Below are 18,280 nucleotides of genomic sequence, written 5' to 3'. Positions count from 1 at the left end.
TTATATTTCGTCCTGCTATAAATGTATTTATAATGATTAAAAATCCGTTTTTTTTTTATTTCAAACCCATAGAAGAGCTAAATTATCGTGTGCCACCCAGGTTTTTTTTCTTTATAATAACGATTTTTGTATACTTTAATAGTAATAAAATAGTCCTTTAAGTTTCAAAAGTTTTGATTGTTATTTAGATATAACATTTTTTTTAAACTCGTGTAATTCTTTGCTTCTCGACCACCGGGTGGGTTAACGTATCGAAATATGAAACGTGTGTGCTTTAAAGTTTTTTGTTATTTGGACATCCCTTTCCTTTACTTTTCTGAAGACTGAGAAAATTTTTATTTAACGATATCGTTATATTTATTATATCGTGTTATATCGTTTCATTTCTTGCATGTGAGACTTGTAACTTCAACAATTCTTTTTATACGTTCTAGCAACGTTGTCCGGTAGATACGAAAAGAGCTTTCGTAGAGTGCATTGTACCGATAGTAAACTAGAAGGGCTAAACAATAGGGCACTTGAGACTCAAGTGGTCAGTGTTTTTTTACGCACCCTATCGGGCCGAGAAGCTGTCCATTGGCACGCGCACTGCTCTTTTATGTTTGGTCTTACACCATCGTATTAAGAATGTTTTGTTCTTTACTGAGAAGTGGGATTTCCGGTGTGGCCCATTCTTCCAGATAACTTCGACATTTTTTACAGATAATAAAAACTTTTTTTTTATTTTATAAATCATTTGTTTACTCGTGAGTATTAAGAATACATTTTTTTTGCTTAAACAAACAATGAGATACAATATTTACAGTATTACCATTTATCTTATATATAAAATTCTCGTGTTACAATGTTAGTTACCATACTTCTCCGAAACGGCTGGACCGATTTTTATGGAATTTTGTGTGCATATCGGATAAATCTGAGAATCAGCCAACATCTATTTTTCATATTTTCAAGTTATAGGGGGGGGGGGGGTAAATAACTTATGTGGCAAAACAACGTTTGCGGGGTCAGCTAGTATTTATATCTACCGAAATGGGTTTATATTTAACTTATACATATTACAATATTTTTACGGTTTAATTTTTGAGACAATACGTAGCAAACTAATTTTTTTTTTTTGTAAATTTGCGTAACCTTAGGCACACTAGAAACGTTTTATAGGCGATCGTAGCGTCTTTCTTAAACATTTTATATGCGAACCAACAATGACTTTTCGATGTCACAATCGTAATGTTCACGCGAAGGAATCACGCGATGAAACGAAAAGATGTTAATGACGGAAACTACACTCATTTGTATTGCAGTTGTAAGCAAACTCCATAATTGCCTGTTTTAACTCCTACTAAAATCACAATCACAAGCCTCACGCGATAAAGCTTGAGCAAATGACCTGAATTCTGATTTAACGATAACTAGCTACTGTCTCTGTATTTTTTTAATGTGATGTAGACTATTTAATAAAAAAGTGTGTGTGTCATCGACAGCAGACACGCGACTAGAGTTTACTCCTTAGGAACTATTATTAATATTTAAAAATATATTCATCTCTTTCTCGCAAGATACGTTGTTCGGTAAAACTTAACTCTCAGGGCAGGTCAGCGTTACTCTTTCTCATTATTTCACTTCTCATATTTTAAATTAGGACGAAAATAGATAATGTCGAGGAAGTATAAATTACAAAACATTAAACAACCCTTTACATTTACTACTCTCATTCTTTGACACAAGATTTATTTAGGGAAGATTTCTAAAGTAATCATAAAGTAAGTAGGACGTATGTTTATCCGTATTGGGTTTTTACCTTATGTATATATCAGTCCTTTTGGTTTCAAAATATTACTTGTGTTCCGATTATCTTTTAATTTTTAAGTATATCTACTATATATATATTCGTTAAGTTAAAAAAAAATACTACTTTTCACTAAAGACATATCGACAACTCTGTCTGACTGCCAAAGTAAGATCTAAACTTTGTCAAACTTCATTAAAATTTAAGGTCGTTCTGATGATTCCACCAATAAGCCAGAAAAAAATAGGTATGTATGTATTTTTCATTTACTATTTTATGTAAAAGCGAGACATTAAACGAGGTGAAATATTTATACAGTACGAATGAATTAATCTATCAACTGCTAAAAATTTACTTAAAAATGCAAATATGAAAAGTGTTAAGTTGATCCCCATAATGGGTCTTAAGCGTCGTCGCCACATAAATATTTTAATGTTAACACGTAATCAACAAATAAACACGCGTTTTTACTATTACTTAAATAGATTTATTTTTGCGTGATAATTTAACATGCAGATAAGCTGTATACAGCTTAATTTCATATTAAAATTAACGATATGCTTATTTATATTAATAGCAGTACTGAAATTATTTAAAATAGCTACAATTATGTATATTTCACTTTTATTTCAAGACTTAAAAATAATCGTATCATAAGTCAAATATCCCATTTTTGTTTCTTTTTTATGTTAATATTTATAGTCTACCGGTTATAAATTATTTAATAGGTCGACATACTATCCTTATTAATTATGTAGCAATAAAAATGTCATCTATACTACATATACAAATAAATAAAATTGGAGTGTCTGTTTGTAATACCAAAATAACATTTTTCACAATTTTTGTCTGTCTGTTTTTTATTTTATTTATTTATCTTATAACTCTGCGAACTGAACAATAACTTTTTTGTTAAATTCCACGTGAACGAAGTCGCGGGCACAGCTAGTAGTAACATAAAAATTGATCAGTTAATGAAAGGAAGAAATTGTAACGATATATTGCAGAAACGAATATCGGACTCGTAATCATTACAGAGCAATAGATTCTAGACGTTGAATCGTGAGTAAAGTTGCCACGTGTATTGTGAGTGCAAACCTAAGACAAGACAGTCTTAGCTTTGATGAGATACGTGCATACAATGGTTTTGTTATCTATTGTATCTAATAGTAATCGTTATAAAAGATATAAAACCTCTATAAAGATTTAAATTTTTTTTGTCATTTTTGATTGTGGAGAGTGTGAGGAAACAAAATTGTTTCGTGTAAAGACTTGTTACTTTTTTGGTGAATGTTGCCTACTCATCGTATTTAATACCAATTTTATCGTACTTAGTCTATTTAAAAACAAAACTACTATTGGAAAATGTTTTATCCATTCAAGAATTTAGACAAAAATTTATTTCATTAAAAGAAATTCTTGCAATTGTACTTGCACTACAAAATCACTTAGACATGTTTACATATTATAGTTTAGACTGTCGAAGGTCTACCGTATCCATCTTTAGTATGATCCAATTTTGTGTCATTCATATCATTTCTCACAATAACGAAACTTCGGATGTCGCCTTAATGGTATGTACGACGTCTTTTTAAATATTCGTTACATTTTTAATGTCCTAATACATCTTTTTTGTTATAGGCGTTCCTCAACGTAGTTATTTTATATTTGCGTGAAACAATTGCGTATTTATACTTGTAATAACTTTTTATGACACAATTTTCTTTTATTGATTGTTTTCTTTTTTTAATTAAATTAATATTATTCATCGAAATACAATAAAAGCCTACTTACTCGCTTGACATTGCGATGGTAGAATTAAAAATGAATAACATTTTCTTGTTTATGGAATTAAATATAAAATATTTATTATAAAGATAAATGTATGTATCGTGCTCGAAACAGTCCCTTGTTTTTTCGTCTGTGTCTGTACATAAAGAGGTCGTTTCATCCACGTGCAAGCTCCATCACCCACGTGCGACCTCCAGAGCCTGATCGGGCGCCATCGATTCCCGAAATAGAATCATAATCAAACCTATCCTACCTAATCACACGGATTCAGCTGCACGCCTCGTGGAGCCGTGGGACGTTCTATACATAAATTTATTGAATTATTTGTAAATAGATTTTAAGTAAGAAAAAACAGTAATATCAAATAATTTTCAATCAATTATCTTTTTATTAATTATTATATATATCAATTTATTCTTTTTTAATTTGAAATAATGACTCGGTATAATTATAATAACAACCGCTCTGGTGTAGTGGTGCGAATAGTCGCCTAAAACACCAACGATATGAGGGTTCGATTCCCGCTCGAGGTGTATATTTGTATTTGTACAAATATTTCTTTCCGATTTCGATGTCTGTCCTTGTGGGTCTCCCCACTGTGCCTCGAAGTCATAGTAAGTTTATTGTATTTGAACTTGAGTGGATGAGTAAAAAGTATTTTATTAACGATTGAAAGCTCGAACAATATTTATAAATAAATATACATTGGGAAATTGAAAATAATTAGGAATTAAAAGAAGGCTCTTTAGTGTTTTATTGTCTTAAAGTATTCAAACACAATTTGTACTTAGTTGACAAACTAAATGGTGCTTAAATATTTCCTTTTTTTAAGCAATTGTTAAAATATATCCCTGTATGCTTTCCTAATAAAATAAAATAATAATATCCGAATTAATTGCGCTCACGTTCGTGTACCTATGTAACGCAGTAATTAATAAAGTTTAAACGCAATTCACGTAATTTGTATAGTTATGCAATGTACTTAATGTTGCGTACTTAACAAAGCACCGAATAACAAAATTTTCTCACACGTTAAACTTGGAGCTCCAAACACATCTTAAACGAAGGGCACCACCAGATGTTACAGGAAATAAGTTCTTAGCCGCGCACGTAAGTACGACGGATGTTAGTAACGAGAGCCGCTTCCTTCGCTAGTCTTAAATATTGAGCATTCTTTAATATTTGAAAATGTTATTGAATACCAGACTGGACTAGTCTATCATACAACATTAATAGAAACTACTTTATTTATTGCAAAATTATTTTTTTTATATCCCTTTTCAATGACATCGACAATCTTTCAATTTTATTGCAACGCTTATGTATCATGTTATTAAAATATGGAAAATGTATTATAAATGAAGAAATTAATCATTAAATGAAGCCAAAATTGTTTTCCTCGAGTAGGGTTCAAACGCATTTTGAACCATTCTCTCCCAAGCGTGTTTTAGCTTTAAATTAATTAGTTTTTTTTTTTTTTTTTAATGTCACTAGGTCGGCAAACAAGCGTACGGCTCACCTGATGGTAAGCGATTACCGTAGCTTATAGACGCCTGCAACACCAGAAGCATCGCAAGCGCGTTGCTGACGCAATCCCCAATCCCCCCAGGAGCTCTGGTCACCTTACTCACCAACAGGAACACAATACTGCTTGAAAACAGTATTATTTAGCTGTGATCTTCTGTAAGGTCGAGGTACTACCCCAGTCGGGCTGCTCCATATTTTGAGCAGGAAATTCCTGCTGTGCCCTACCTAGTTATAGTCAATGTGAAGCTTTCAATGTAGACTCTGCTGAAAAGAATCGGAACTAACACCGTTCTCAACCACTCAACTGAGGTATAGGGCGCAGTTCGAAACATCCTGCTCAAAATCTGGAGCAGTCGACTGAAGAAGTACCTCGACCTTACAGAAGATTACAGCTAAATAATACTGCTTTCAAGCAGTGTTATGTTCTTGTGGTAAGTAATCTGACCAGAGCAGCTGGGGGGATTGAGTGTAGGATCGGCAAGGCGCTTGCGATGCTTCTTGTGCTGCAGGCGTCTATAACTTAGGTAATCACTTACCTTTAAGTTAACCGTACGCTTGTTTGGCGACAAAGTTGTATTAAAAAAACCATTACTATCAGTCTTTTATTCAAGCCATTTTTACTAAACACAAACTTCAACATTTAGTAAATAAAATCAGAGGTAAATAGACTATTGCCGTTGATTAAAGTAAAAGCATGTAAACGTACGCAACGATGACGTAAAGATTTACTCGATTCCGTCAAATCGGAAACTCGTATCGCATGCAATTTGTCATCGACGAGTCGACGCGACGGTAAAAAGCGGCCCATTACGTTTTTCTCCCTTCCCGTCGAACGTTTCCCGTCACGATAACGAATGAAATAAAAACGAAATCCGATCAGATCTTGAGGATATTCGATAATGACGCCTCTTCATCGCGGACCATTCGTATGAAAATATCTCTGGAATTGTCGCCGAGGTGTTTGAGTTCTTGTGACTTGTAAACATACTCAACGGCCGAGTTCTATATACATATAACCTTGAACTTGATTAGCCTTATCGATCCTTTTTTTGTTAGTTGGTCATTCTTAATAACTTCGCTTTTAGAAAGATTTAAATAAAATATTATTTTGTGTGTTATGTTTATTTGAGACACTATAACGTGGTATATCTTTTACGTGTTAAATCATCGGTTTGCTTTTTACATTTTTTTTTTTTTCATAAAGTTGAAGCTAAATGTATAAAGGAAAATGTATTAAAAATATAGTATTAAGATAATTACTATCTACCTGTTTTATGTCTCTTATAGTACAATGTAACAATTAATAGCAATCTTTGAACAATCATACACAATGTACATATACATTAATAAAGGTTTTTTTATTGAAATCCTATAGAATTGATCGCCCCGTTCTGAAATATTTTTATTGGTTTTAATTATATGAATAAACATTTTTCTGCATTGTACGTCAAATTATTAAAAACAAATATAATATGGATGAATGGATGAGGGAGAAGTACCTATCAGAACAGTTGAAAAAATAATTTGATTCAAATTTTAATTACCAACGAATACCAAAGAAGCTAGACAGACCGTATCACCGCTATGAGTCACAAATCGACTCGGATAACTAAGAGAAAATAGCAAAGGCAAGGCATTTCATTAAATTGTGTTATATTTCCGCGAGCGCCTATTGACTCCGCTAAACTTCCACGCACATTTTACGGTATTTCTCTTCAAAATTCTCTCAATATTCTCTAATAAAATTCTCTCGTCACGCATTCACCTGCTTACTCCCAAAGTCAAGCGTGCGTAAAGATTTTTTACTTAAAAAAAAAAACAATTGAGCGTACGCCACACATATAAATTAGAAATTTCAAACATTCCTATCACAGGCTTAAGATAACAAAGGAAATCCACGTGGTAGGTAAATCCTGATGGAAAACTTGTATCCTAAGATACTATTAAAAGATTTCATTTAGGAAACTTGTAATTTGTAAACAACTCATACTAAGATTCTTGTTAAAAATTTAACCGTCTACTCGTGCCTATTCAATCTCACGTATTAATAAACAAAATGTATAGTATGTATAGTCTATTCGCGTCGGTATTTTTCTTACTACGCTTTCTTAGTCCACAAAATAAAAATTACTGGACATATTACATGGTTTTCGAATGGAGGGGGGGGGGGGGCTAAAAGGTATTGTGTCCCGAGCGCGAGTTAGCTCGCTACGTCACTAGTATCCCCACCGTGCCTCAGAGAGCACGTTAAGCCGTCGGTCCCGGTTTTTATCATGTACACCATTACTCATAATATGGAATATACCTATCCGCAAACCCACATTGGAGCAGCGTGGTGGAGTAAGCTTTAATTCTTCTCCTTCATGAGGAAAGAGGCCTATGCCCAGCAGTCGGATATTACAAGCTGAAGCGACACGACGCACGCACTATTACATCAGAGCGGTCGTCTCTCTTATTAAAGTTCTTATAATGTGGGGTGAGGCTCACTCACCGTTCCGTTACGAACAACCGGAGCTTGTAAGCTTATTATAAGATGTTTTTCTATACCGACGGATGTTTGCGGTACGCGAACATTATTTTGATGCCCGTCACAGTAAATCGATTCCAGTGCTGCTGAAGGTCGTATATTTTGTGAAACGAGATGTTTTTAACGTCTTTACTTTTTTATATCATCGTTTATTTTGTGTATAGAAATGTTCTTGTTTGACGTTCTACGGAAAATTAAAAGTATCAATAAATAATTTCATTGATACTTTTATTTTTCCGTGGTTACTTTTGTGAGTAAGATATGTTTTAGTAATTAGATCCGCGTGGTTTCACTCGCACTTACTATCAGATGTAGCTACAAGATAATATTAGGTAAATAAAATAAGTTATACGTTATTGGTTATTGCTCTAGTAACGCTGAGTGATGTATTTAATTTTGTACTAACTGTGTATCCTGGTTTCCCATTTCAGAACTAATAGATGTAGGTATTCGAAATCGTGAGCTATCTACGAATACATACCAAGTTTAAACTTAAACATTGATTGAAAAAACTTAACAATTGATTCATTACTTTTTACTTGAAAAAATAAATATAAAAATATTTATTAACTTTTGCCCACGAAATAGATCGCGTATAAATTTAAATAGTTTTTGAAGCACGTTCACAAATCAGAAAATTACTTATCGCCTTGTCTACAATATTTTAACGGGCGCTGACAATATTTTACCTAGAAGAATTTCTCAATTTGGTAAAGTACTGTCAATTAACAAAGAATGCTATGCAATGATATTGTACGTAACATAATAACAACGCGTGTCCCGGAACAGAAGATAACTGCGTCGCGCTGACAAGGCGATATAGGCCACAACGGTCTCCGCTCATCCTCTTCCATCTTCGCTATGCGGAATTCATTGTCCCTCGCCTTCATAAGAAATCGTAGACATCCATTGAAATAGTCTTCATTCTTTTATTAATACGTTACAAACTACTATATTTTATATGTATGGACATGTCGGTGAATCGATCTAGTTACATCGATGGTGGTTACTATTGAACCTTCAGTAATTAATCATGTATTTATAATATATATGTATGTATTAAATTACTTTGTATTTAAAAAGGGGAAATCCCAAGAATGAATTTTTTCATCACAATCACGATTCAGCCTCACATCCGACTGCTGGGCATATGCCTCTCACTCCGCGCAGAAGAAGGATTGGTGCTTAATCCACCACGGTGCTCCACTACGGGTTCCTGTACACGTGGGCGGGGTCTTCGTTCTCTACTACGGAAGGAAATATTTATTTTATAAATACAAATATCCATCCCTAGCGGGAATCGAACCCGCAACCGCCGGTGTGCAGACGCCGACACGGCACACACACCACTACGCCAAAGCGGTCGTTGTTGATTTTTTTCAACGACAAAAGTTTCATTGCGGTTTTAAAACTGAAACCGGTTCAGCGTTATTTAAAGCTAATTTTAACCGTTTAGTAAGTTTATAATAAATTATCCATACTCTTAAGTACATAAATTTAAATAAAAAGATTAAGCGAAATTTAACACTACATCCGCTATTGTACAGCGCATAATTTTACACTGCATTTTCTTCATATCCTGGATGTAATTTAATATTATACAAATTGGCGATATTTCGAAACTATATAATTTTTAAAGTCGCTGTCATATCGGGAACCATTAATCTGATTTAATAAAAACAACGCCTTTATTATTTTTCGTAAATCAGTTAAAATTCCTTTTTACTCATATTTAATACAATCTAATGTTTATTAAATTAGTATCATTTGGTAAATTACCTACTAGGCCAATTTGAGCAAAAATTTTACTATACTATATACTATATTCTTTATTGCACTTAAAATTTTTGTACAGTTATTAATATACAAATTTGGTTTGCCGAAAAAGAGTAAAAGAAGGTTTCATGCTGTTTTAATAAAGATGTACACAGAGTATACCGGCGAAGTTTTAAGGTTTAAATTCAATAAATATTTAATTATATTTTAGTTGATTTATATAGTTAAGATTCGTTGCGTCTTAGCTTATTACATAATACGAAGGCTTTATAACGTTCAAATATTTTTCACAATTGAAATTTATCGCAATCGTAATTTATTACATTTAATTGCCACTTAGAAGGGAATTAAACATACAAATTTAGTTTAGTAAATAAAAATTCTATTACGATACTTAGATTGGCTCATTTTTAATAAATAAACTTGATTTATAAGTTTGATTATGAAACATAAGTCTCGATAAGTCAGACAGTTTTAAGATATAAATATGGGTAAAATTATTTTAAGTTATTGTTTTATTACTGATCGTAATTTAAAAAAATAGTTAGATGTCCGTAAGTCACTATATAAAAACCTAGTGAACATGCATGAACGCGCATTGAACTGAATGAATCAACTTGGTAGAAACAATAACTAAAATTAAGTCATTAAATTTTGGACCAATGTCATAAAATAAAAATATTTTGGAATTATAGTTTTTTGTTAATGTTTACTACTGATAATTTGTATGTTGGTACATCTTAACTATCTTTTTCTTCGTGGTATTTAAAACGGTTCGTCTACATAATTACATTTAAAATATTTCGGTCTCTATTATCTATGTACATTATACGCCAATTTGATGTCAATCAAGTCCAATTAAAATTGGAAACAATCTATTCTAATACGAATCATTGAACTTCGGAATTCGCTCGATTCGTGCAAACAGTTCATTGACTGAAACTATACGCCACGAGTATCGAATAACGCATCTCGTGATAATACAACAAAAAGGATATGATAAAAAAATTAAAGAAAAAGTTCGCTTCGTGATGGCATAAATTGACAAAATATTTTGTGGGCAGTCGCGTAGAAAAATACCTTTTACCTTAAACAAATTCGTCGCGGCCATTTTAAGATGAAAGGAGGTCTTCCGGCCACGGGCGTGCATCCGGCCCGATTCGTCACGTCCGGTAAGATGCGGCGGAGCCTGCTGCCAGTACTATTTGACAAATTAATTAAGACTGTCTGCTGGGATCGAGAAAATAAAGATTAAGAGAAGAGACATTTAAGGTTATATTTGACGCTTTCACGATATAAATTATGAATATTTCCAAAACCTTATTTCTAGCTCGTGACTACATAAAATGCAACTCAATTATTCAATTCGAAACAAATTTCCCATTGTTAATACATATATAATACAAAAATAAATACTCTAAAAAACCACATAAAATTAAAATAGTTTTTTTTTTTGTATATTTACATAAAAATTAGTCCAATTTATTGTATTTGTATCGTTAATAGTATTGTTATTTTTTCCTTTCCGCTCATAGTACTACAGGCGATATAAGCGTAGTATTTAAAAGACACGTGTATGGCGTTAAATTACAATAACTGATCATAGTTGAGGTGTATATTATTAAAAACAACATAAATATGTTATAAGGTAAAAGGTTTTTTGTTTTGTTTTCGTTACTTACTCGCTGTTCGCTACTGAGCGGGATGGAAGCGAGATCGAAATAATTGTTTGCAAGCAAACGAAGAAAAACCGACTACAATTATATAGACAAGTACCTAATACAACGTAGGTAGACGAAAAAACAGTCAAGTAAATACGCATTATCAAAAATTACTCCAAAAGTTGTAATCAAATCTCGATGAAATTTAAATGTGACCACATGATAAACATCGGCTTTCGATTAAATTAAAAATCATTAAAATCGGTACACCCAGTAAAAGTTATGCGGTTTCCCTCGATTTCTCTGGGATCCCATCATCAGATCCTGGTTTCCTTATCATGGTGCCAAACCAGGGATATCTCCTTTCCAACAAAAAAAGAATTATCAAAATCGGTTCATAAACAACGGAGTTATCCCCGAACATACATAAAAAAATATATATATACGGTCGAATTGAGTAGCCTCCTCCTTTTTTGAAGTCGGTTAAAAAGTATGACAAGACTTATTATTTATTTGATTATTTTTATATATTTGACTTTTTACGTATTACTATAGTATAAAATTAAATCTCAAACATATATGTCATATTTAATTACCGCAAACTAATTATTACTGTAATTGAAAATGACGATTGAATATATCTTAACTTTGGTTTATTTTATAACAATTAATATTTATTTCTAAAATTAAAAAATATAATGAATAAATTGAAATTTACACAGTTCCTAAAAGTTCCTAAGTTTTTTATTAACTCAAAATTATCCTCCATCATTCAGTGTTTAATTTATTATTGTTTTATTTATTTAATCCACCCAAAATTTTGTGCTTTATATATATTTATATATATATATATATATATATATATATATATATATATATATATATACTCTGTACATGTCATCAATCACTATCAAAAAACAAAGTAAACAACAAAAAAAGCGATAGGAACTTCGTTTCGACCGGGGGTCCATAAACCCCTCACACCATTTTTTATTTTATCTTCAAAGTGCTTCGAATAGCCATACTTCTTAATACAATATAGTTGACCCTGCATTTAAATATATACATATAATACTAAACGACCAAGTCTTTAATTTCAATATACATACTACAATTATTAGATTAATTTTAGTTCTATAGACTGTTCTATTCACTGTTCTATTTCTGTACGTCTGATAATGGAGTTTAAGTTGTTGTTGTGTTAATTATAATTAACCTTTCTAATAGAACAAATTTTTTCAACACTAAAACAATTTATGAAATCAAACCAGTAGATCTTGTTAGCGTGATAAAACACAAAAACAACCTTTTAAGGTTTATAAAGCAAATTATTTGTCAAACTTTACGTGTTCGATAAGTAGCGATCATTTGACAGAAAGTGTAATAAACACAATAAAATAAATAAGATGTACATAATTATGTGTCATGTTAGGTTAAGGCTAAACCAAAAAGTAACAACTATTTTACGATCTTCAGAATTATATTATCGTATCTTGTCTTCTTCATTCTTCGTGAAATCGGTAAAATCGTCTATGGTACCAGTTAGAGCCCGCATCCTAATTTATAATAATATAAAAATAAATAATAAGGTAACGTTTGACAAAATATAGGTACTGATCTCAATCGAAGCGAACGTTATGTCGAATGCTTGCCGAAAACGTTTTCCTTTGTTTCCATTTTTGTGTATGTATCGTATTCTCCCATCCGATTATAAGTTATTAGCTTTGTCCCGCAGTTTCACCTGCGTTAATTTGAAGCAAAAAACGTAGTAAAATATTCTAAAACCATTACTGTGCAACTAGGGTGACTTCACACGCGACCGACGCGGCGTCATTTCATTTGATTTAACATTATCTCCTAAATTATGCGTCCAAATTAAATGCTACAAAAGGCAAAGTTTATTTTCATAAAATTACCTTTTTGATGAAGAATTTTTCATTCGTTTCATATGCCTGGCTAATACTAATGCAATAAAACCACGTTTTAATATTTTGTAATCATTAATTCGTTACGGAGCTATTTTGAAATTGTGATATCTTTAAAGATATTAATTGAAATCAAATGATGTCGAGGACAATTAGGTTCAAACCAAATACGTATTTATTAGGATAAGAATTTTTATCATGTCTATAAAACCACCTTCGCAAATAGTGAAAAGAAACTTGATTGCCATATACTGCTGCAAACTTTTTTTTACAAATTTTAATGGCCATCGATTCCGTCAAACATAGTTTTTGGGTAAGATTTACCCTTTACGTTGTGTACGCAACGGAAGCTCTCAAAAAAGAATATTTTTCCCTGTTTTCGTAACATTTCTTATAAATTCACAGCTTCAGTTGGTCGTAGCATGATGTTATATAGCCTATAACCGCCCTCGATAAATGGACTATTCAACACGAAAAAAATTTTTCAATTCCAACCAGTAGTTTCTGAGATTAGCATGTTTAAACAAACAAACAAACTGTTCAACTGTATAATATAAGTATAGATATGTGACACGTGTGGTACGAAGTTTATAGAAATTATTTAGGTTTAGTTTCTTTTAGATGATAAGTGATGGTGTGTGATATATATGGGAACAAAAAAAAATATTTCTCTTGGCATCTGTTACTGTCATATAAACTTCATTCTTATATTTCATTTTACCCTACACTAGCTGTACTTACATTTTCATTAATTGAATACTGTTTACCTGTTTTAAATTATCAATAACGAATTTATTGTATGGTAGTTGAGACCAAAAACCTAGAGGCCTATTGGATTGTGAACATTAGACGCAAAAAAGAAAAAAAATGTTATATTTCACTGATGGAGAGAGCGTGTACAAGTTTTAGTCGTGGCCGATTTCGTTGACAAAGCTTTCTAGTATTTCTTTTTGTCATACAGAATTTAGTACAATTTTTTTAAGCTGTCAATTTAAAGAATTACTTGATTATTTGATTGATATGATTAAAATGAGCTGTCTGTATGTATAGCATAATAATAATCTGACGCGCTCGAGTTTTTCAAACAATGTATTTTGTAACTAATGTGAACGGCTGACCTAAACATTTGACACTATTTAAAGGGCTAATGTACCCGTATGTTTGGAGTACTTCACAAGGTGCATGTTATCCTGGCGCACTCGAATAACTCCAAAAAGCCCCGGTACCAATGGTAGAAAATAAAAGATAGAAGTAAATTATATATACAAATTGATAAGTATACAATTGATGAAATTAACAATAATCGACCATTGTTTTCCAGGTAAACTGTACGCTGCACTGGGCAGGCGTGGTGGCAGAGTGGTCGCCAGCGACCTGCAGAGCGGCTCGGCGTCGTTCCGCGTGCGCGCCTTGATGCCCGTCGCCGAAAGCTTCAAGTTCGCGATGGAGCTGCGGACTCATACGTCAGGCCTCGCTGCGCCACAGATGATGTTCAGTCATTGGGAGGTACGTTACGACATGAGTGAGCTTAGAGATGTATCGAGTATTAGAGAGTGTAGTATGCCTATCGTAAAACTTTATCAGCAATATGCTTTTTTTTTTGATAAAAGTAAAACTTCTTTACGCACGCTTGCCTTCGGGAGTAAGCTGGTGAATGCGTGATGGGAGCGTTACGAAAAGTGTGATCGGGTGAGGCGAACGGAATTTGAGTGGGAGATATAAGTTAGTGAAAATAGAAAGAGAGAGAGTTACGTTTCGTATATTACTGTAGTGCCCCTACAGAAGCCCCTAAAGAAGTTACTTCATTCGTGTGGTCTAAAGCACACTCGTTTTTTTATTTTTTTCTTCTAGATATCCTTAGCAGCTTTGTCTATAATTCAAAACTAAATTTTTATTCATTTAAAAGTTACTTTCGATATTAATCCATTTTAGTGGTTTGTATGAAGGAATAACAAACATCCATCCTTTCATCATACAACCAGCAGCCTCATAAACTTTCGCTTTACCGTATATTACAATTTTACTGTACCATAATGAAAACAATTATAAATTCATAGCCACATAAAACTTTGTAAGCCTGACAGAAGTCTCGGAAAAAAAAACTTTCTACTTTTATTTGGCAAATTTTCGTAATGCAACATACTGGGTTTTTTACACCAGGCGTTACATACACATTCTATTAAACACGTAAATAGATACTACTAAATGCGTTACTTTAATTTTATTGCATTTAATCAGCTATTACAAAAAAATCTTACTGAATAAAAATACACTTTCTTGTAGTAAAACCTTAGAACGTCGCTAACAACTTAAAAACTTGAACTATACAAAAATTATATTATGCGTGCTTCAGCCTGTAATATTCCGCTACTGGGCATAGGCCAATTTCCCCATGTAGGATAAGGATCAGAGCTTAATCCACCACGCTGCTCCAATGCGGGTTGGCGGATATATTCCCTCTACTATAAGTAACGATCGCTATCAGGTGTACACGATAACAACCGGGACCGACGGCTTAACGTGCTCCCCGAAGCACAGTGGGGAGACCCACAAGGACTGCACAAACACCCAGACCACGGCAAACACCTGTCTAGCCAATACAAATGTTTGTCATGTTCGGGGCTCGAACCCGCAACCGCCAGCACAACAGGTACAATCCATGGCTGTAACCGTTGCCCCAACGCGGCGTCTGAATTATATTATGAGTTTATGAAATTTAAAAACTTGTATGCAGGTAATCGACATCGATCCGTTCTGGAAACCGAGAACAGAAGAGGAATATTTGCACTGGGGTGAGAAGTGGGACGGAGTGAACAGAGCAAAGGCCTACATGGACGCCGTGAGGACGAGGAAGGGTCTAGCAACAGACAAGCAACTGGTGCAACATGCTGAGAAACAGAGGACATTGTCTAAAAAGAAATAGTTAAATCATATTGTAAATAAATAGTTTAATTCGGTATTCAATTATACAATGTTTGGCCAAATTGTGTAGTAGTGTTAAAAATGTATTTCTGTTCATGTTATTATACCTATCACTGTCGTAATACAATAGTATTATAGTTATTGGCACGGTTGTTGAGTGCTGACCTTCTATCTCGGCAAAAACGAATTATGTATCATTTATACGGCAATGTAATCATATTGCCATAAAATGATTAGTCAGCTGCGCTACGAACCAATACTGTGCGCCTATCGTGATTGGTTCTTTCCCTTGCTTCAGGGGCGTTTATTCCTTAGTATGTACCTACTAATTAGTACTTGAATAAAAATGATTTATTTTATTGACTGTACGACTTTACTTGTGACGAAATGGCTGCCACCAGTACTAGTGTAATTTTATGGATAGACATAAATATTTAAATGAGTACTGAATACTTACATATTATTCATCTTTATTTATGTACCAACGAAAACTATTTTCTTTTATTTTCTTATTTTCATTTCATTTTTTTAATATTTAATAAAAAAATCCTTTTATTCATTTAAATCGAAAAACTCATCTTATATCTATGTGCATCGTGCATGTATCGCTAGCTAAAATGTTAACGACCTCTGTACAATGCATAGTCCCCACTCTCTCGCCAAGCGCTCAAGATCCGTGCCGATACCTATACTTTTAAAAGGCATCTTCCTAAAATGCGCATTTTACAAGTTTAAGATTATTTTATTGAGTATTCTGATAACATTTTATATTGTAATAATGTTGATGTTATAAAAAATTAATAAAAATTTATAATATCAATTGTTGTTTTAATAAATAACTAAATTTATTACAGGAGAAAAGTCATCTTTAAAATACCTTATTATCTTAATGTCTTTGAAAAACTTGTGCTAGCACTAAATATCAATTAGAATTATTGAACAGTTAAATTTCTCGGTAAATGCTGTCAATTGGTTTCGTACTACTCATAAACTACTTACTATTATGTAATCGACTGACTACTGGTGTGCCTCTCATTCTTGCTCCTATTCTAAACTCCATCTTTATTATTTTATGTAACTGATCGTCTTTCTCTCTCCTTACACTTATGCGCTGATGACCTGCAGATATACCTTACTACTTCCATTAATGATATAACCGCAGCTATTGATCGTTTTAACCAGGAACTTGCAGTTATATGTTCTTGGTGTAAATAATATGAACATTTGTTGATAAATCCTAGTTAGTCGCAAATTTCCATAAAAGGTAATTAAGTATATAACTAGACAACTTTCTAAACTGAATGTTTCCACTCTACCTCATGTATGTTTTAATAACTCAAAATTAGAATTTAATAATACAATAAAGAATTTAGTGTTATTTTTAACAGCTCACTTTCATGGAGACCTAAAGAGCCGTAAAATATTCGCATACTGCAATTGGCACATTGAAAAAGTGGAAAAATTTGCTACCTACTAAAAACAAAAATTTCGCTTGAACATGCACTTCTTTTTCCTATTCTAGACTATGCTGATCTATGTTGTACATTGCAAACAATCATTAGGTTCATATATGGCCTGAGAAAATACTATCATATATCAGACTATCGAGCACGGCTGAAATGGCTTAAAATAAGAGACCGACCTAACTTACATTAATATCTTAATCTTTCCTCTACTCCTTTTCCGTCCTAACCCTTCTATATACTTGAATGAACGCTTTAGTTTTCTTAGTTCTGACGTTTCTAGCATCCTAAATCTTCGGTCTCAAGGTGGCAACAAACTGAAATTACCTGTATACTACAGCCTACAGTGAATCCTTTACAATTAAAGCTATAAGACTGTGGATATGGAAAATAATATGTTATATGGGAAGATAAATTAAACCCACCAAAATTGAGTTAGCCGACTAGGACTTAGTCGACTTTTAGGAGGAGCAATTAAATAAATTTGAGCGCCTCCAAAATCTTTGTATACGGTCCATATTTCGCTTCAGTCTGTAATATCCCACTACTGGGCATAGGCCTCTTTCCCCATGTAGGAGAAAGATCAGAGCTTAATCCATCACGCTGCTCCAATGCGGGTTGGCGGATATATTCCCCAATATGAGTAACGATCGCGATCAGGTGTACATGATAACAACCGGGACCGACGACTTAACGTGCTCTCCGAGGCACGATGGGGAGACCCACAAGGACTGCACAAACACCCAGACCACGGCAAACACCTGTATGGCCAATACAAATGTTTATCACGTGCGGGGATCGAACCCACAACCGCCAGCGCAACATTCACAATCCATGGCTGTAACCGTTGCGCCAACGCGGCGCCAAGATATTTGCTCTTCGCAAATATGACCATGTCT

General features: G+C 33.2%; 1 protein-coding gene across 1 annotated transcript; it reads left to right on the top strand.

The window, feature by feature from the left end:
• The first annotated feature begins 10,527 nt into the window (after window positions 1-10,527).
• LOC123659296 (elongation factor-like GTPase 1) lies at window positions 10,528-15,919 on the top strand. The gene is made up of 3 exons (XM_045594543.1): window positions 10,528-10,582; window positions 14,318-14,502; window positions 15,731-15,919. The coding sequence occupies exons 1-3, from the start codon at window positions 10,528-10,530 to the stop codon at window positions 15,917-15,919; spliced, it is 429 nt and encodes a 142-aa protein (XP_045450499.1).
• Window positions 15,920-18,280: the final 2,361 nt, after the last annotated feature.

Source organism: Melitaea cinxia, chromosome 13 (assembly GCF_905220565.1).
Source record: "Melitaea cinxia chromosome 13, ilMelCinx1.1, whole genome shotgun sequence".
Lineage (NCBI taxonomy): Eukaryota > Metazoa > Arthropoda > Insecta > Lepidoptera > Nymphalidae > Melitaea > Melitaea cinxia.
This window is presented reverse-complemented; position numbering and strand designations above follow the sequence as displayed.